The following is a 17,696-nucleotide window of genomic DNA, read 5'->3' on the forward strand; positions in this document are numbered from 1 at the left end:
TGATTTAATGGATAATTTACACTACAGGTAGGACACTAACACATCTAGTACTTGGAATAAGGCTATTTTTTTATTTTCTGGAGCTGTCAAGCCAGCAAACGTGTTATTGTCCCTTTAAGACACCCAATGACAACGGATTACTTACAGATCAAAATTCTCAGAGTAAATAATGTATAGCCCTTGGCAAGCTCGAAATCAGGATGGTAGTGCATGCCTATGGCTTATTTACACAAATGACGTTACATTGTTAATGCGAAATATTTGTATTTGGTCCACTGGCACTGTTTTTATCATAGACAGCAGACAGGCACATAAATGAAAACAACCAAAAGAGCGCCCGAAGTTAAGCAGCACAAATTGTATCCCTGTTATCCAGACCATGGACATTACAATAAATCAATAAATTAGACAGTAGAAAAATAACAAAATTCTTTTAACCAAATATTCAAATTAAATTAATTATCACATGTTATGTAAGTCTATTTCAGAAGCTTTGCTCTATTGGTTGTGGTTGTTGTCATTATTTATTAAGGATTGAAATGATATCATTTGGACACCAAAATAAGATTATATACTGCCCATCTTAATCATTGCCATTAATTAATGTGTGGTTTAAAGGACAATATTGGTGTCAGCCATTATCAAGATAGATGCTTAACGCAGATTTGAAGAAACGAAAGTGACAAACGCAAAAGGAAAACATGAGTTACAGTATCCTTCTTGATAACTGACTGAAGTATATATATAATGAGCAACATAGCCTACACGGGCAAATTTCTGCTCACTAATAATTCCTTCGAAGAACAAAAGTTGTTATACATGTATGAGACTGTGAGCTGAGGATATCTGACAATTTAAAAAATTAATTGAATGTCACTAGATTCAAAACGAGAAAAAAAGAAAAAGCCCGTACATTCCCTTGTTTTTATTCATTCTATTAATAAAAACATGGTAATGCACAGACTTTTTCTATTTTTCTCGTTTTCTCCTATCTTATGACAGTCAGTTCTTTTTATAAATTGTCAGATATCCTTTCACAGTCTCATATAACAATTTTTGGTCTTTGAAGGAATTAGAGCGAGCAGAAATTCACCTGTGTATCTGTTACCACTCGTTACTTCAGTCAGTTATATAAAAGGATGACTCATGTTTTTCTTCAAATCTTCGTTACACATTTATCATAGCAATGATATCTGTGTTAAAATAATATTTGGAACTTGTTTAACCAGTTCTATCACCTATGTGATAATGGCTGACACTAGTGTTGTCCTTTAATTGTCGAGTTCGAGACATTAGATACTATATTGAAGATACATTGTCTCAGATACCGGGCAAACTCCCCCCTGCAAAAATTCCTGGATCTGCCCCTGGCACGAGGACATTACTCCAAGGGCTGTTTCAATGCTCAAGGCCATTAAACAACAGATTACTATCCCGCACATGCATTTCAATGAAATCATCAAGCAATCCATCATCTAGTATAAATTAATGTACTGTTGGCACAACCCACCCACCCTACCATTATTTCAAATAATGGTACCCCAACATCAAAGGATGATGTTACATCTGTATTTTGATAACAGATACTACCACCAGATGGCCCCTGTTCACTGTGTAGAATCTTGCATTGACTCTTTCAGAGGCAAATTTCATCATGTCCAAGCAATTGCCCTTGGTTTTTTGTTAGAATCTTTTTAACACTCCAGTAATGTTTTTTCATAAAGTGATTTTCATACTTAAAGAATTACAAAATGACAACCATGATGAACTGCTTGGATGACTTAACTGCGGCTGGTGTATGCTTGGTTTTATTAATCCGTTAAAATGATAAAAATATCCCTCAGTTATATGATGAAACAACAGGATTAACACAGTCACATGCATTACTGCATGGATTTTACAACAGAAGTTAGAAGGTATTGACACAATGTTTATTAGTGAAAAACACATCATTTTAAGTTGCTTAATTTAAGCCTTTCCATTTTACATATTATATTTTATATAGATTGATGCAAAATGGAAGCAGGAGATAGTTTGAACAGCACACTTCCAGTAGAATCACTGATTGATGATAGTGATGACGATAATGATGCTAATAATGATTGCAGCAAGCTATCTAGAAAGAAAACTATTTTATTGAAGGAATTTCCTTTAAATCGTCATGGGTCTTCTGCAGAATCACAGTACATTGTGCTATCACAAAATGATGAGGTTGTAGATCAAGCATCATTAAATTACAGAGTGGAGGATTTCCTCAGTGAAGATGATAATGATGAGGAGGACATTGAAGATGATAATAATGAGGACGCTGATGATGATAATAATAAGAAAGACACTGATGATGATGATGATAATGATTGTGGCAAGCTTTCAAGAAAAAAAACAATTTTAAAGAAGGAATTTCCTTTAAATCGCCAAGGGTCTTCAGTAGACTCACAATATGTTGTGTTATCACAGAATGATGAGGTTGTAGACCAAGCAACATTAGACTACACCATGGAGGATTTTCTCAGTGAAGATGATATTAAGGATGATGATGATGATAATGCACACAATGACAAAGACACTGATGAAGTGAATAAGTGTACAAAAAATGATGAGTTGTCTAATACTGAAGAATTGATCAACGATGATGATGAAGATACTGATGTTGATTGGGATACAGAAATAAATGACGAAAGTGTGAAGAAACCTAATAATAATGAAGATAATAATAAAAGAGAAGATAAAGATGCCACAAACAAAGTTTCACCAATTTCACCAAGTTCTTCTAAAACAACCGAAGCTGTTAGTTCCAATAATAATGGAAAGACAGATACTCCGGGTTTATCAAAGTTTGAATCTTGTTACAGAGATGCTAAGATTATCAACAATATTGTTCCTAAAGATATTGATACAATTTATGATAAATTAGTAGAGAAACGGTCCAACCCTAATCGTATGGATATTGTAACAGCAACACTTTTAGATGAACCGGACTCCACCACTAGTGATGATATATTTAAAGATGTGAAAACAGTCATTAAAAATGTTCAAGATAAATCAAATGATAAACTAAATGAGGCATATATTTTATCTTTACTGCGATTAAATGAAAAAAAGAAAAATCGAGTAGATGTGGTTACTGGACAATTACTTGTATCTCTACAAGATACAATTCCAAGCAGAGATTCTCCAGATGAAAATACTCCAAAACTCAAGAAATTTGATACTGATTCAGATGATCCATTGGTTAAAAATGATCCAATATTTCAAGATATGAGAGTAATTTCTAAAATGTTTCCAGATATAGATAGAAATGAGATATATGCTTATCTCGAGGCACATCACCATAAAAGAGATCGTATCCAAGTTGTGATTGAAGAACTTTTAAAAACTGGCAACAGTCAAGGTAGTCTTGATGAAACTGACCACTCTAATCCTACCAGTAATCCTCTTACAAACAGAAGTCGGGGGGAGTTTGAAAATCTCTGTGATATCTTCCCAGATTGCGATCCAAATTATATTTTTGAACAATTAGAACTTAATGCAAAAGATACTGACAGAATGAATAACCTAGCAGCTAAAATGTTCGAGTCGCGAGACTATCCAAAACTAAAAGATGTTCTTGATAAACAATCTAAATATTCCATTAAAAGAAAGATTCAGAATATGGAGTTTAATTTAAAACAGTTCGTGGCGAAGATTCCTGATCCTAAATCAGTGTTTGAACTGAACGATAAAGCAGTGAGTGCAGGCTATAAGGAACATGTTCTCATTCATCTGAAGAATGATTTTCATCAGTTTAAAGATGGCTATGTCAAAGAAGTTTTGGAAAGAAATAACCATTCATTAATTAAGTGTCATAGAGAATTGAATGAAGAATTAGCTGCATTATTAGGTTAGTTGATTACCAGTACTTTTTTTGAGAATCAGATGGCTATATACATAGTTTTTTTCCCAAAAGTCAAGGGTACCTATTGCAGAAGTGACAAAGAAATTATGTCGGGTCATTGAGGGGATATAGAAAAGTGAGGTCCAATACACAAATTGTTAGCGCACGTAAAAAATCTTTACAGAACTTGGAATTCGAAGGTGAGTAAGTAAACATGTTGTTGTCGAAGGAAAACCCCCTTCTTCGCGTTCCATAGCAATAATAAACAAAAAAGAAATTAGTATTTAGTCTCAAAATGACTAAAGTATTAGGTTGGCAAAATGGCTTTGCCTTTTGATAAATGATTAATGTAAAGACCTGCCAGAAAAGATAATTATTCCCATGTAATATTTTATGATGTTTTTCAGGAACTGGAAGGCGTTCTAAGAAGATGCGTGTAAATCCAAGAATGACAATGATACCATATCCAGACAATCCTGATGAATTCTTTTTTAATGAGCTGCTTTACATGAATCATGAGTTGGAAATCAAAAGTAAGATTAAGTTGTAAATTGGCAAATACTGTTTATATGTAACATTTTACTATAAATAAATTGAATTGCCAAATCCATCCACAGTGTTACATAAGCCAATAATTAGACCTAGTTGTTTTAATATCTATAAGTACTCAGTTTGTTTAGACCACCTTATCTAATTACTCGCTATTATTCTCTATTTTTCAAGTGGATTAAAATGGTGGGGACATGATGGATGGGGACATGTAGCTGGGAGGAGAAATGGGGTTTAACGTCCACTCGACACAAACTAGGTCATTTCAGGATTAACATGTGGTTCAATTTTTACTTCAATAATTCGCTTCGGCGTAGGGGTCTTTAGCAGTGGGAGGAAACTGTAGGACCCTGAGAAAACCCACGGGGTTGGACAGGCGACCCTACTCCTTGTCACTTACAATCAGGTAATCGAAACTACGCCAGTTGTCTCAATGACAGGTAGTAGGTGGTCTTGGGTGTGGGTCACTCACAATTTCAATGGATTTTATGTATTGTTTTTTTTTTGTGGGGTGACAATCTGTCTATGTTTAAAAAAAATCGTATCTATAGAAAAAGGCTTGTGTTAAGATATATCTGATTTTTTCCCACTGCTGACACAGTAAGCCAAAAATGAAACTAGACTTTAGCTTTATCTTTCGAATGTATAGAGCTTGATTACCCCATTAGTAGCAGTAATCAAACCAGCTACTTTAATACTTTATATAGACCTACATGAAGGTTCAGTTGCTTTAAGTTTAATATCTATTTTACGTTTTATTTAAGTGCACTTAAAGAAGTTAGAAGATGAGAAGAAAAAAAAGATAGAAGAAGCTAAGAGTAATGGAGAACTGTATGAATGTAGTTGTTGTTTTGATGATGAAGTTTTGTTTGAGGATATGGCAACATGTGCAGATGGACATTTATTCTGTAAAGAATGTGTTAAACGTTCCACAGAGGCAGCCTTTGGAGATGCCAAGACCAAATTCCCATGTTTAACTGGCACCTGCGAACATGATATTCCACTGTCAGTTCTACAGTCAATTGTTCCTCCAAATCTCTTTTCAAATATTATACGAAAGTTACAAGAAGAAGAACTTCGACTCGCAGATATTCCTGATCTTGTTTCCTGTCCATTTTGTAGTTTTGCTACAGTTATGCCCGATCCAAATGACAAAGTATTTAAGTGTCTAAATCCTGAATGTTTGAAAGAAACGTGTAGGTAAGATGCATTGTCTGGAATTATTAATTTTATTGTCATAATTGCAATTTGTTTCAGATTCAAATATCATCATTTTAATTTATGTGCAGTGCTTAATGGAAAATGCATTGGCTTTTGGAATTAAATGTAATTTTAACATTTAAGTTCTTTGATAAAATAACCTTTCTTTAGATTAAAGGTCGTAAGGTCTGAGTCAAGTGACATTGTATTAATCCTTAGCTTGTATGTGACAAGGAAAGGGATTGTCTGCCCAATAAAATTTACCAAAATGACTTAATTTTTGTCTTGTGGACACTAAACCCAGTTCTCTCTCTCTCTACGGTATTTTAGTGCTATATTAAATCTAACTTGCACTATCTCATCAGTACGCAGATATAGCTGGCTAGATTGTAATACAGTGGTAAAGTATCTTATTCAAGTGGACAACACAAAGATTCGACATTCAGATAAAACATTGAGTCGTATGGTTACAGATCTAGCTTGTTAACCATTTTTCTGCTTCCTAGAACATTATGTGAAAAGAGTTTACTATCTCAAGACAAGATGTTCTCTTTCATTGTACATGTAGTCAAGTATTATTCTCAGCGAACAATATTAACAAAACATTAAATCCATGTTCATTACAAATGTTTTAATGGTGTGTCTGTAGATTGATTTATTTTATTTCAGATTCTGTCAAGAACTAAATCATGTTCCTTTGAAATGCAGTGAAGTTGAAAAGAAAACTGAAACTGATATGAGAACATATATAGAAAATAAAATATCTGAGGCCATGTTGAGAACTTGTTCAAACTGTAAAAAAAGATTTTTTAAAGATTTTGGATGTAATAAGATGACATGTACATGTGGTACTACTATGTGTTATGTTTGTAGAGCACCCAATATAGATTATGACCATTTTAATGATGCAGGCGGGTAAATATATATTTAAAATATTCAAATATGGTTAATTTTAAAGGGGAAGACCAACGATTTTCAACAAGGTTTCCATCAATCTTATATATTCAGAAATAATCTCCTCTGTAAGCGAGAAATTAATTTTTATACGCCCACATTTTCATGTGGACGTATATTGTTGTCGCCCCTGTCCGTCAGTCCACAATTTGTTTGTGGACACTCTACAGGTCACAATTCTTATCCGATTTTGACGAAACTTGAAATATAGGTTTATCTCCAAAAGATCTAGGCTGCTTTCGATATTGGCATGTATCGGATCGAAACTTCATGGATTATGGCCCCTGTTTGTACGAAAAATTCTGTTTTTAGCCTGTGGACCCTATAGAGGGCACAATGTTTATCCGATTTTGTTGAAACTTGAAATGTAAGTTTATAACCAAAAGATCTCGGTTCCTTTCGATATTCGCGCATATCGGACCGTAACTTCCTGTATTATGGCTCCTGATTGTACGAAAAATAGCGTAAAAATATGGTATATCAAAGTTGTGGACTCCATAGAGATCACAATGTTTATCCGATTTTGTTGAAACTTGAAATGTAAGTTTATAACCCAAAGATCTCGGTTCCTTTCGATATTTGCATATATCGAATTGTAATTTCCTGAACTATGGCCCTTGATTGTAGGAAAAATCACTTTCTTTTTAGCTTGTTCTCTATCCATCTCTCGAAAATGTGGGCGTATCCTGCCTGGCACCCAGTGGTTATTAAAACCGGAAGTGATGTTGTTGGTTCAACATGCTCGCTGGTCTCTGTAAGAAACATACATAATTGGCATATGTTTAGCCATGTATTATGTTCACAAATCGTCGTTTGAATGTGAATCCGACCAAAAGGACTGTTTATTTGGATATTTTCAATATGAAATTATGTGTTTCTTTACATTTACTTCACAAATCCGACATGTAAATTCACTCATACTGAACAGTACATTGCGGCCCAATTCACGCCACATGGCTAATTGTTTACATCACATGGTTTGTTTGAAACCCGGCAAGTGAGAGATATTTCATCTGTTTGAACATTTTTGCTAAAGTGCACTATATTATATGTCTCACATTCCAATAATTTTGGTCTGTTTAAGTTGAAAAACACTGCCAGGAAGCACAAAAACATTGAAGCAGACGAAATAGATGTCACTTACAAGCTGTCAAACAAACCACATAGATTGGATCGCAGCGTACTGTTCGGTATGAGTGAACTTACTGACGACTTTGTGTACTAACCGTTTAAAAAACATAAATTTGTGTTTATAACATCCTAATAAACAGCCCATTTGATCAGATTTTTGGCCAAAAGACAACACATGAACAAAATACAGCAGAAAACTTATGCCAAATCTGTATGCTTACTATAGGGACCAGTCCTAGGTTTCATAGATTGTAATTAAATTATCATCTATGAAACCATGGACATTTTTTTCCAGTACCTGTACCGAGAAAACAGAGGGTGACAGTCAATCGCTGTCCTGAGCTTATTGGTTGTCTCAACTTGGTTGTTTGTTTGTTAATATTTAGGATACTCTGGAATATTTCTGGACTCATCCTCATGTACATAATTTGAACTTGTAACCTAGATTACTATAAACACACTGCACTCTACCGGCTTTGTACTAAGACGACTACGCAACCACCCGATCATCAAGTACAAAACAACATTAATTGAAGTGTTCAATGCGATGACGACTAAAATGCATTTAGAGGTGTCACAGTGTTTGTTTAGTGATCGCCAAAGTTGTCGTGTAGTGTACTCATTCCACTTATATTGCGGCGATATTTGTCGCCAAACTATTCACTTATATGAATATGAATGTAATAGACTTTTAGCATATATACTTAGCCTGTTACCTTGAAAGAAATTTTCGATTTTACAAGTGCCTGTGCCCAGTGGTATTTAATCCATGACATTCTTTTGTATGGAATTCTGTGATTTTCAATTTTGATATCCAAAACCAATATAGACGTCATAAAGACATAGCCAATGTTTACAATTTGTTTGGTTTTTATGTATATAGTGCTCCAAATATTCTAATTAAAGATACTTCCCAGAGTACAAATTAATCTATCAAAAATTTGCTTCAAATCAAATCCCTGACAAAACATTGTATTTGGGAAGAGATACTCCAAGCTATAAAAAAATCTATTTTTAAAAGTCCATTTTTCAGAACATACGAGTGTTTGTCATTACTTACTGTTCATTTACCATATATATTGAGGCCTATGTAAATTCTGGAATTATTTTCTGCCAACTTCTTTTTCCGCCTATGATACATTTACACCCCTCAATGTTTCCAAAACCAACTAACTATTCGATCAAGAAATAACAACCACTCCCTAAGTTGAGCTGACAGACAATAAGCCATCGGGTTACCAGTTAGTGATACCCTGACATTTTTGCTGAGTGCTTGCCCCATGGTTTTTTTTTTGGATAATTCAGTATTTCTCTAGTAAGATTGGGAATCTATACTTTCAATATATACTAAATTTGCCATACTTTTATTGGAAATAACCACCCGATAAATACTTTTGTGAGAATGTAACTTTAATGTTGAAATTGCAAAAATCGAAAAAAAAACTATTATTAGGATTCCCTAATTATTGGTCAATCCCTAATATTTTCATTTACATTATATGTTGACATTTTGATTATCTGCAAACTATTTTTTTTTTTTAGTTGTTCAAATGCAGAGGACGCAAATAATTTACATATGAAGGAAATGGAAGAAGCTGCTGTGACTGCCAAGAGGAAATATTTAGAAGACCATCCTGAAGCTGCCAACATTGAAATGAAATATGATCCACAAAGACTAGTGGATGAAAGTAAGTATATTTATACATATTTTTTCAGTAAATCGTTGTTTAAATATACAGATAAATAGTCAAAACAGTACCTTTTGTGTATTGTTTATTCAGTTACTAATTTCATCAATTTTCAAATAATTCAGGATTCAATCAAGCACTTGCCATGCAAGATACGCACACATTTTGCAAGTAATGGACAGAGAACAAGCTAAAAATGTGATTATTCGTACAATCAGGGGCCATTCCAGGATTTTACGGTCCGACATGCGTCAATATCAAAAGACACTGGCTGTTATCTTTGAGATATAAACATCTATTTTAAGTTTCATCAAAACCGGATAAAAATTGTGACCACTAGAGGGGTCAACCGTTATTATGGTGTAACTGTTATATGTATGGAGGCTTTTAAAATCAATTTAAATTGTGCCCTCTAGATGTTCCAGAAACCTCTAGATGGTCGATAGTTCGATATGCGCCAGTATCGAAAGGAACCAAGATCATTGGGATATAAAACATATATTTTAAGTTTCATTAAAATCGGATAAAAATTGTGACCTTTAGAGTGTCCACAAACCAAATGTGAATGGAGACAGGGGCTAGGCATAATGGTTCCACATGGAAATGTGGGCGTATTAAAAATAATGACCAGGCTATCTGAATAGATAGTTAATCTAGAATATATTTGTTAGACTGGAAAAGTGTTCTGGGAATGTCAACTTACCAATCAGGAATTTTAAGTATCTTTTATACTTGATATATTATGTTTCATCATAGAATGTTTTTTTGTTTCAGTGAATCAGAATGTAAAACGTCCAAGGTAAATATGTTTTGAGAAGCCTACATTTAATGTTGTGTCCTTTTTCTATTATTGTCTGCTGATAAACTTTTAATAAACATAAGATTTGAATTTTTATCCAAAAAATATTTGTAATGATCCAGAAAAACAAAATCATATAGTCAGAATGAATACCTCTTAACTATTAATTTATTTAGAACTCTGTGAATGCTGATTTTTTGTTACGAAATCTAAGAAAGTACTTAAATAAATCACAGATTTTTATACGCTCACATTTTCATGTGGACGTAGGCCTATATTGTCGTCGCCCCTGTCTGTCCGTCCACATTTTGACGAAACTTAAAACATATCTTTATATGCCAAAGATCTCGGTTGCTTTCGATATTGGCATGTATCAGACCATAACCTCATGGATTATGGCCCCTGACTGTACGAGGTTCCAATTTTGATCCGATTTTGATGAAACTTGAAATGCATGTTTATAACCCAAAGATATTGGTTCCTTTCGATATTTGCGCATATCAGATCGTAACTTCCTGAATTATGGCCCCAGATTTACAAAAAATCACGTTTTTAGCTTATGGTCCCTCTAGATGTCACTATTAATATCCCATTTAAAAAACCATTTGAAGATATCACCATTACACTGTAACGACGCTTGAGTCAGACAAAATGGCCGCCCCTCGTACGCCAAATAAGGTAAAAATATGGTATATCAAGGTTGTTGACTCTCTAGAGGCCACAATTTTGATCCGATTTTGATGAAACTTGAAATATACCTTTATAAACCAAAGATTGTAACATCCTAAATTATGGCCCTTGATTGTATGAAAAATTGCTTTTTGTTTAGCTTGTTCTCTATCCATCTTTTGCAAAATGTGGGCGTATCCTGCTTGGCAGCCGCTGGTTTAAAACTTTGTATCTTTGTAGACTTGAACATGGTGATTCTGATGATGGTTATGATGATGAAGATGAATATCGTGATGATGACGAGGATGATGAATATATATAACTGTACTTCTTGGAAAATTTTCACACATATTTATTCTTGGAACTACGATTGTGATAACATTAATGTTATTAAATCAGCAAAACACGTCAGAAATATATGTAGAAACATAGATAAAACATTCATTTATTTAAAGCATTTATTTTGCAAGTGTACTGTGACTACTGTCAATGCAAAAGTGTCTTCAGAAATAAGTATAATTTTACTAGAATATAAGGCATTTATATATTTGAATGGAAGAGGAGCAATGTATTCTTAAATATAGTAAAAGAGAAGTTAGTGGCACAATGAGGATCAATTCTGATTAACCATCAATTCAAATTCAGTTCCATTTGATATTAAAACATTATTATATTGTTATTACTGTCTGTCAACAGTTTCTTACAAAAATCTATAAGTCAAATATTTTCATAATTACAGGGATTTTAGATTGGATGATTTCAATCATAGGGAACCTTAGACAATTTCAGAATTGTTCAATCTCAAATCCCAGGGTTATCTCCATGTTTACTTTCAAACATGAAACAAAATCAAGTTGTTATAAGGAAGAAACCTATTGAATTTTAAAGTATTTAATTTGAGACAGTTATTTTTCTGTTGACATTTTACTTTTGAAGCTGGTATAAGTAATGTACAAGAGACCCCCCTGGTTCACTTTTAATGAATTGTTCATTTGTGTTTAAGAAGGAACCCTATTGACCACCATTAAATTCCACCATCATGATACCCACAAATGAAGTTCCTTCTATTAACAGTCTCTCTCTCTCTCAATCTCTTTTCTCCCATTTTGCATGACATTTTATATACCCAAATTGAAATGTGGTTATTGTCACCCTAAGCAATTGCTCTAGAGGCTAAAGTAAATCGATAGATCTTAAATTTATACAGTTTTTATGGTCATAAAACGTAGAATCCTATTGATTTTCAACGATTTCCGATATTTACTGCCATGGTTATGGCCCTTGATCACTTTTTAAAAATTTTGTGTACACTCTAGAGGTTAAGGTTATCATTCGATTGACTATAAATTTATCCACAGTGTTTTGGTCATGAAATGAAAAAGCTTATTGATAATTACTGCCATAGTTATCACACTTGATAACTTTGAACAATCTTGTAGATGCTCAAGATTATAAATTTATTTTTTGAGTGCCTTTATTTTTACACAAATGATGAAATCTAGAATTGCTTTCTGTGGTTATTACCATTGATCAGTTTTTAAAATATTGTGGTTTCCCTAGCAGTTAAAATTATTTTGTTATTGATAAGAATATAATACACAGTGTTTATGTGATATTCTCAACTATTTCCAATAACTCGAACCACTAAATTTATCATCATTCCGTACATTTTTTGTATTATAATTAGCATCTTAAAGAAATAGTAGACAATCACATTTTAATTATTTTTGATAATTACTTGGGTTGTTACTCTTGATCACTTTTAATGTCTTGTAAATGCTCATATTACCTTCAAAACAATAAATATTCGTCAATCTTTGTGGACTGCTCCGACGACTTAGCTGCTGTGGGTGTATGTTTCGTTGGTAACCTATCTTTTCTTGACCTTTTGGTTATAGTAAGCTTCAAGTTTTGTATCTTTAGATTGCAGTGGTCAACCTCATACAAACTTTGTGCATATAACCACCAGGTCTTTTCAAAATTAGTGGCTATAGTGTTCAAGCATAGGCCTAAGGGGCTTGGACAGTGGACTCTCGACTAGAATGCCCAGGGTTCAAATCCCAGGATGAGCTAAGAAGAATCTTCAGGATTTTTCCTGGTTCCATCTCGAAAGAGGTAGCACCTGCTGGACTGACATGGAAAGTGTGCCTATAGACCAGTAATTCTCAACCAGTGTGCTGCGAAATTTTGAACAGCACACTCAGAAAATGTGAAAAAAAAAACACCACTGATAAGTTCATAGCCTATTTTTTCTTATTTAGTTTGTCATTCTATGTGTCTATGACTAGTCTCTATCTCCGGTTGTATTCCGTCTGACTTACCATGTTGTTATTTTGAAAAATTCAAATAGTGTCATATATATATAGCCAGGTGTGCCGCTATTTTTTCATGTGTTCCAAGGTGTGCCGTTGGCAAAAAAGGTTGAGAACCACTGCTATAGACATTTAAATGTGACAAGAATTCAAAGTTTGGCTGCTGAACTTTAACAGTCATTAGCATGCTTAAAGCCTACACATATCAAGAATTAGTTGTTACAGAGTCTAATTTTTTGTCAGCACACTAATATTCTGTTACCAACCCTTCGTTGGTAAATGTACAATGTACTGTTTCTTAATTGTTCCCCAAATCAGTTATTTATCCAAAGCTCGCAAAAGCTTAAAGAAACCATCTTTGCTATCAATCTGTTCACTTTATTTAGCCATGTGGATTGTATGTTGGAGACCAAATATCTGTCAGTAGTAGCGCACATACAGCACATACAATATGTCGCACATACAGCACATACAATATGTCGAGCTGTATAATTTACAGCAGCCCAATAGTTATTCATCAGGCCTTTAAGCTCATTATTTACACTATATTAATATCTCTATTTTGATAACACTAGCACTTTATAATAGTAATAATTTTTCAATAAATATACATAAATCAATAATTAAAAGTCTTTAACAATAATAACAGTTATTATTACTTTAAAAAGTTATTATTACTTTAAAAAGTTATTATTACTTTAAAAAGTTATTATTATTTTAAAAAGTTTTTATAAAAAGTTCAGTTTTAAGTTTTGGTGTTGTCTGTTCCACAGAATTGGGGCTGCCAAAAGCAATTGCCAATTAAGTTCTTGGTGTTACAAGCATTATAACACAATTTCATTATGTTGTATCCATCATTTCCATACTCTCATGGTTCATCAAATCAGAACATTCTGATATTTTTGATACACCCTGTTGGATATCAAACACGCTAGTATACAATACGGGCCTTACTCCCCAAGGGTTATTTCTATATATTCCCATATAAGTATATGCATCTGGTTTATAGCACATCTGTGTTTTGATGCCAATATTTCGAATAGCATTTTCAGTTATATAAACTTCATCTTTATCAGCAAAATTACTGTTATATATTAACACAACATGGCGACCAGTACCATCAGCGGCTGAAACCTTTGCAGATATTGCTGGATGCAATGCTCCAGATGCAATATTGGTAGCTACTTTTTCCCATAGATAGTCCACTTTTGCTCCTGTATCAGTAAAAAACATCCATTTTCCTACACAAACATTGAACATTTGTGCCAATTCAGTCAATGTTTGTGTATTAATAGGTCGACCAGAGGCCTGTAAACAATCAAATGACTCTATTAATCCATCTAAATTACTTTCATCATCTTCACTTTCATCATCTTCACTTTCATCTAGTCCACATTCCTGGGTTGTTGGACATCGAAGAGAAAGCCAGCGAATACCACTATCTCTGAAATATTAAAACATTATAATAATTAAAATAGCCATTTCCAAATACCAATAAAGCATTTTAAAACAGATTTAAAGATACATTCCCGCATACAAACTGGGTGATTTAATGGTATATATGGACTAAAAACATATTCAAACAAAACAAATTAATTTGTCATAATTTTGCTTTAAATCCTTCGCAAACATTGTAATAGAGAAGAAATGCCCGGCTATAAAAATTCGATCAAACCAGGTCATCTTTACGTCACGTGACTTATCTCTCTTGGAAGTCAGAGGAGAATTCATTGCATACATAAGACGATGTTGTCTTTAATCGCTTACTATTTATTACAAATATCGAATCCTAATTAAATTCTCGGATTATCCACTACCCGCGTCTTTTTTATCTCAGAAAGTGTTGTACGTCTAACTCTTCATAAAGTTTATCAACTTGTACATCAAGCACTCAATCAACACCATAATCAACACTTGATGCAATCGGATGGCTCCGATTTTAAATAGATTAGAATGTTTCAGCCATTTAATGATTTAATTTTAAAAGGCGAGGCTAAGACTAGAAAGAAATGGGGTTTAATGTCCACTCACACAAATTAGGTCATTTCGGGACTAACATATGGTTTAATTATATTTCAATAAATCGCTTGCGTGTAGGGGTCTTTACCAGTGGGAGAAAACCGGACGACCCGGAGAAAACCCACAAGGTTGGACAGGCGACCCTAATCCTTGTCACGTACAACCGGGAATTCGAAACCACACCAGTTGACTAAATGACAGGCCTTATGATACAGCACGCACGTGCTAACCATTCAGCCATTCAACCCTCCCAAGACTAGAAAGACAAGTGCGGTGGTTACAATCAATGCACACACCTTGTCAAAACTACAACCATTGATAACTTCACTCAAAATAAAGTAATTTGAATGAAATTTCCAATATATTCATTTTGCATTATCTATTTTTGAAATATTGTAGCGAGAATGGCCAGCTCTTTATTTAAATCTTACATAATGCCCCTTTAAGCCATGACAAAGACAAATCTGTGTCAGGCAAAATGACAGAAACTACAGTAATTGTGTCTTAAAGGGGCTTTATGTCGACTTTGCAACTAGTTCCAGTCAGTTGCAGATGTGGTTATGTCCATCATATAAGCAAATGAGGACAACTGAGAGCTACTGAATTTGAAACGATAACACTTAACACATGACTTAATTTATTTATCATGTGATCAACAAAATGGTAAATACCTTAGAAGAAGCACCCCAAAGGCATGGTCAGTCCTTCCACAATTCTATTCATGCATTATTGTCGACATCATCAACATTTGAAAAGTGGGTGTCTTCGTTCACTTCCATTTTTGTTATTTATAAAGTCACATGTCTCTTATCATGAGATGTTGTTTCGATGGAAATGAGTTGACACCAGTTGTACAAGCGCTCATGTCAACGGCAACTAAGTGCCGCTAGTTGAAGCGAGTTGCAGAAAGTTAAACATGGGCAATTGACTGGAACTAGTTGAAGTGGGTTGTAAGAGGCAGTTGCTCCCAGTTGCCGAAATGCCAGATGCTTTCAATTGTAAGGTCGACATAAGCCCCCCATTATATCCAGGCTTGGTGACAGCTTTATCACGAAGCACTCTGGTCTATGATAGTTATTTCTATAATCAAAACTTTTAAAATGGATGAAAACAATAACAATAAAACTACATGTATTTATCAAGGGTCTTTGATTAAGGGCCCAAATCTGGGTTCACATGGTACAACAAGGAAACAATTAAATACCAAGGCCATATAATTTCAACAAATAAAAGCCCACGGCAGCTAAGTCATCCAAGCTGTACATAAAGGTGTCAAACCACGAATCTTTATACTGAATAATATCATTGCCATGTTGACAAGATTCTGTCATAATCAAGGGCAATAACTCTACAAGTAAAAATAAGAAATTATTGTAATTGTTATTCATTGCAACAATCGAAACAAAGAACATAAATTTAAACTATGGTGTAGATTATAGTGAAACAAGGGGTATAAATCCGGGAATAATTGAAAGTGAAACAAGGGGTATAAATCCAGGAATAATTGAAAGTAAATTAAACAAGGGGTATAAATCCAAAAGTATTTGAAAGTAATGTGAAATCAATTGGCTTAGTCGCTAATTTTTTTTTACTGTTTATCAGAAAGAGAGAGATATAGATAGAAATGGGGTTTAACTACTACTTGATACAAACTAGGTCAATTTGGGACTAACATAATTTTATTTCAATAATTCACTTGCACATAGCAGTCTTTAGCAGTGGGAGGACCCAGAGAAAACCCACAAGGTTGGACAGGCGACCCTAGTCCTTGTAGTAAGATGAGATGAATTACTGATTAATCTGTGATGGTCTGAATTCCTCCAACCATGTATGGATACTTCCTGTATAATTATTTGGGTTGTACACTATCCATCCTGTTAAAAGATCATCAGCCATGGAGTGGATTATTGCAGTAAATATACATATAATTCTAGATTTATTTTATCTGAAAAAAAAAAAAAAAGAATATTACAATATTGGAGGACATAAGCGTAAAAATGAAAATATACTCTTAATCTGTGGTGGCGAAACAAGTGGCTGAATTGTGATTATTGGCATGCTTGTAGACTGGAATTTAGTGACAAGAAAATTGACAGCAACTGTAGCAATATTTGTAGAATTTTTGCTCTTTAAATTAATGATATATTTAATAAGTAATTTAGTTAACACATTGTATAGAAGTTATATTGTCTTATATGTACTTAAATCATATTAGTGAATGAATTTGTAAACAATATTTTATTTCATTTGAAAATCGATTGGACTGGAGCCAGGCCATAATTCAGGAAGTTACGGTCCGATATGTGCGAATATCAAAAGGAACCGAGATTTTTGGGTTATAAACTTATATGAATATGAAAATACGGTAAAATACTGCTATTCTCAGGCTCTTTTAGAACCCTAACCTTCAATTTTTCACCCTGATTCTTTATTTTCTGCCAAAAGGAATCATTTCTCACTATATTTGACACAAATTTATAATAATTCAACACCATTTTCAA

The 17,696-nt window shown here is 33.7% G+C and overlaps 1 protein-coding gene and 1 long non-coding RNA gene across 2 annotated transcripts; one reads left to right on the forward strand and one right to left on the reverse strand.

Annotated features, from left to right (window-relative positions):
- The first annotated feature begins 375 nt into the window (after positions 1 to 375).
- On the forward strand, positions 376 to 12,682 carry LOC126822198 (uncharacterized protein MAL13P1.304). Its single transcript, XM_050550944.1, has 8 exons — positions 376 to 473; positions 2,006 to 3,880; positions 4,282 to 4,407; positions 5,188 to 5,623; positions 6,293 to 6,538; positions 9,251 to 9,396; positions 10,171 to 10,195; positions 11,105 to 12,682. The coding sequence occupies exons 2-8, from the start codon at positions 2,017 to 2,019 to the stop codon at positions 11,184 to 11,186; spliced, it is 2,925 nt and encodes a 974-aa protein (XP_050406901.1). The 5' UTR covers positions 376 to 473; positions 2,006 to 2,016; the 3' UTR covers positions 11,187 to 12,682.
- A 1,800-nt stretch (positions 12,683 to 14,482) lies between these two features.
- LOC126822203 (uncharacterized) lies at positions 14,483 to 17,118 on the reverse strand. The gene is made up of 3 exons (XR_007680719.2): positions 16,988 to 17,118; positions 15,867 to 16,275; positions 14,483 to 14,620 (listed from the first exon to the last, which is right to left on the reverse strand). It is a non-coding gene; the product is annotated as an uncharacterized LOC126822203 (long non-coding RNA).
- Positions 17,119 to 17,696: the final 578 nt, after the last annotated feature.

Source organism: Patella vulgata, chromosome 5 (assembly GCF_932274485.2).
Source record: "Patella vulgata chromosome 5, xgPatVulg1.2, whole genome shotgun sequence".
NCBI lineage: Eukaryota > Metazoa > Mollusca > Gastropoda > Patellidae > Patella > Patella vulgata.

Bases quoted from the DNA above. Each gene is read 5' to 3' on its own strand.
- LOC126822198 (XM_050550944.1), top strand. From the start codon at position 2,017: ATGGAAGCAGGAGATAGTTTGAACAGCACACTTCCAGTAGAATCACTG. The intron at 6,539-9,250 runs GTAAATATATAT...TTTTTTTTTTAG, and splicing joins CATTTTAATGATGCAGGCGG to TTGTTCAAATGCAGAGGACG. The intron at 9,397-10,170 runs GTAAGTATATTT...TTTTTGTTTCAG, and splicing joins ACAAAGACTAGTGGATGAAA to TGAATCAGAATGTAAAACGT.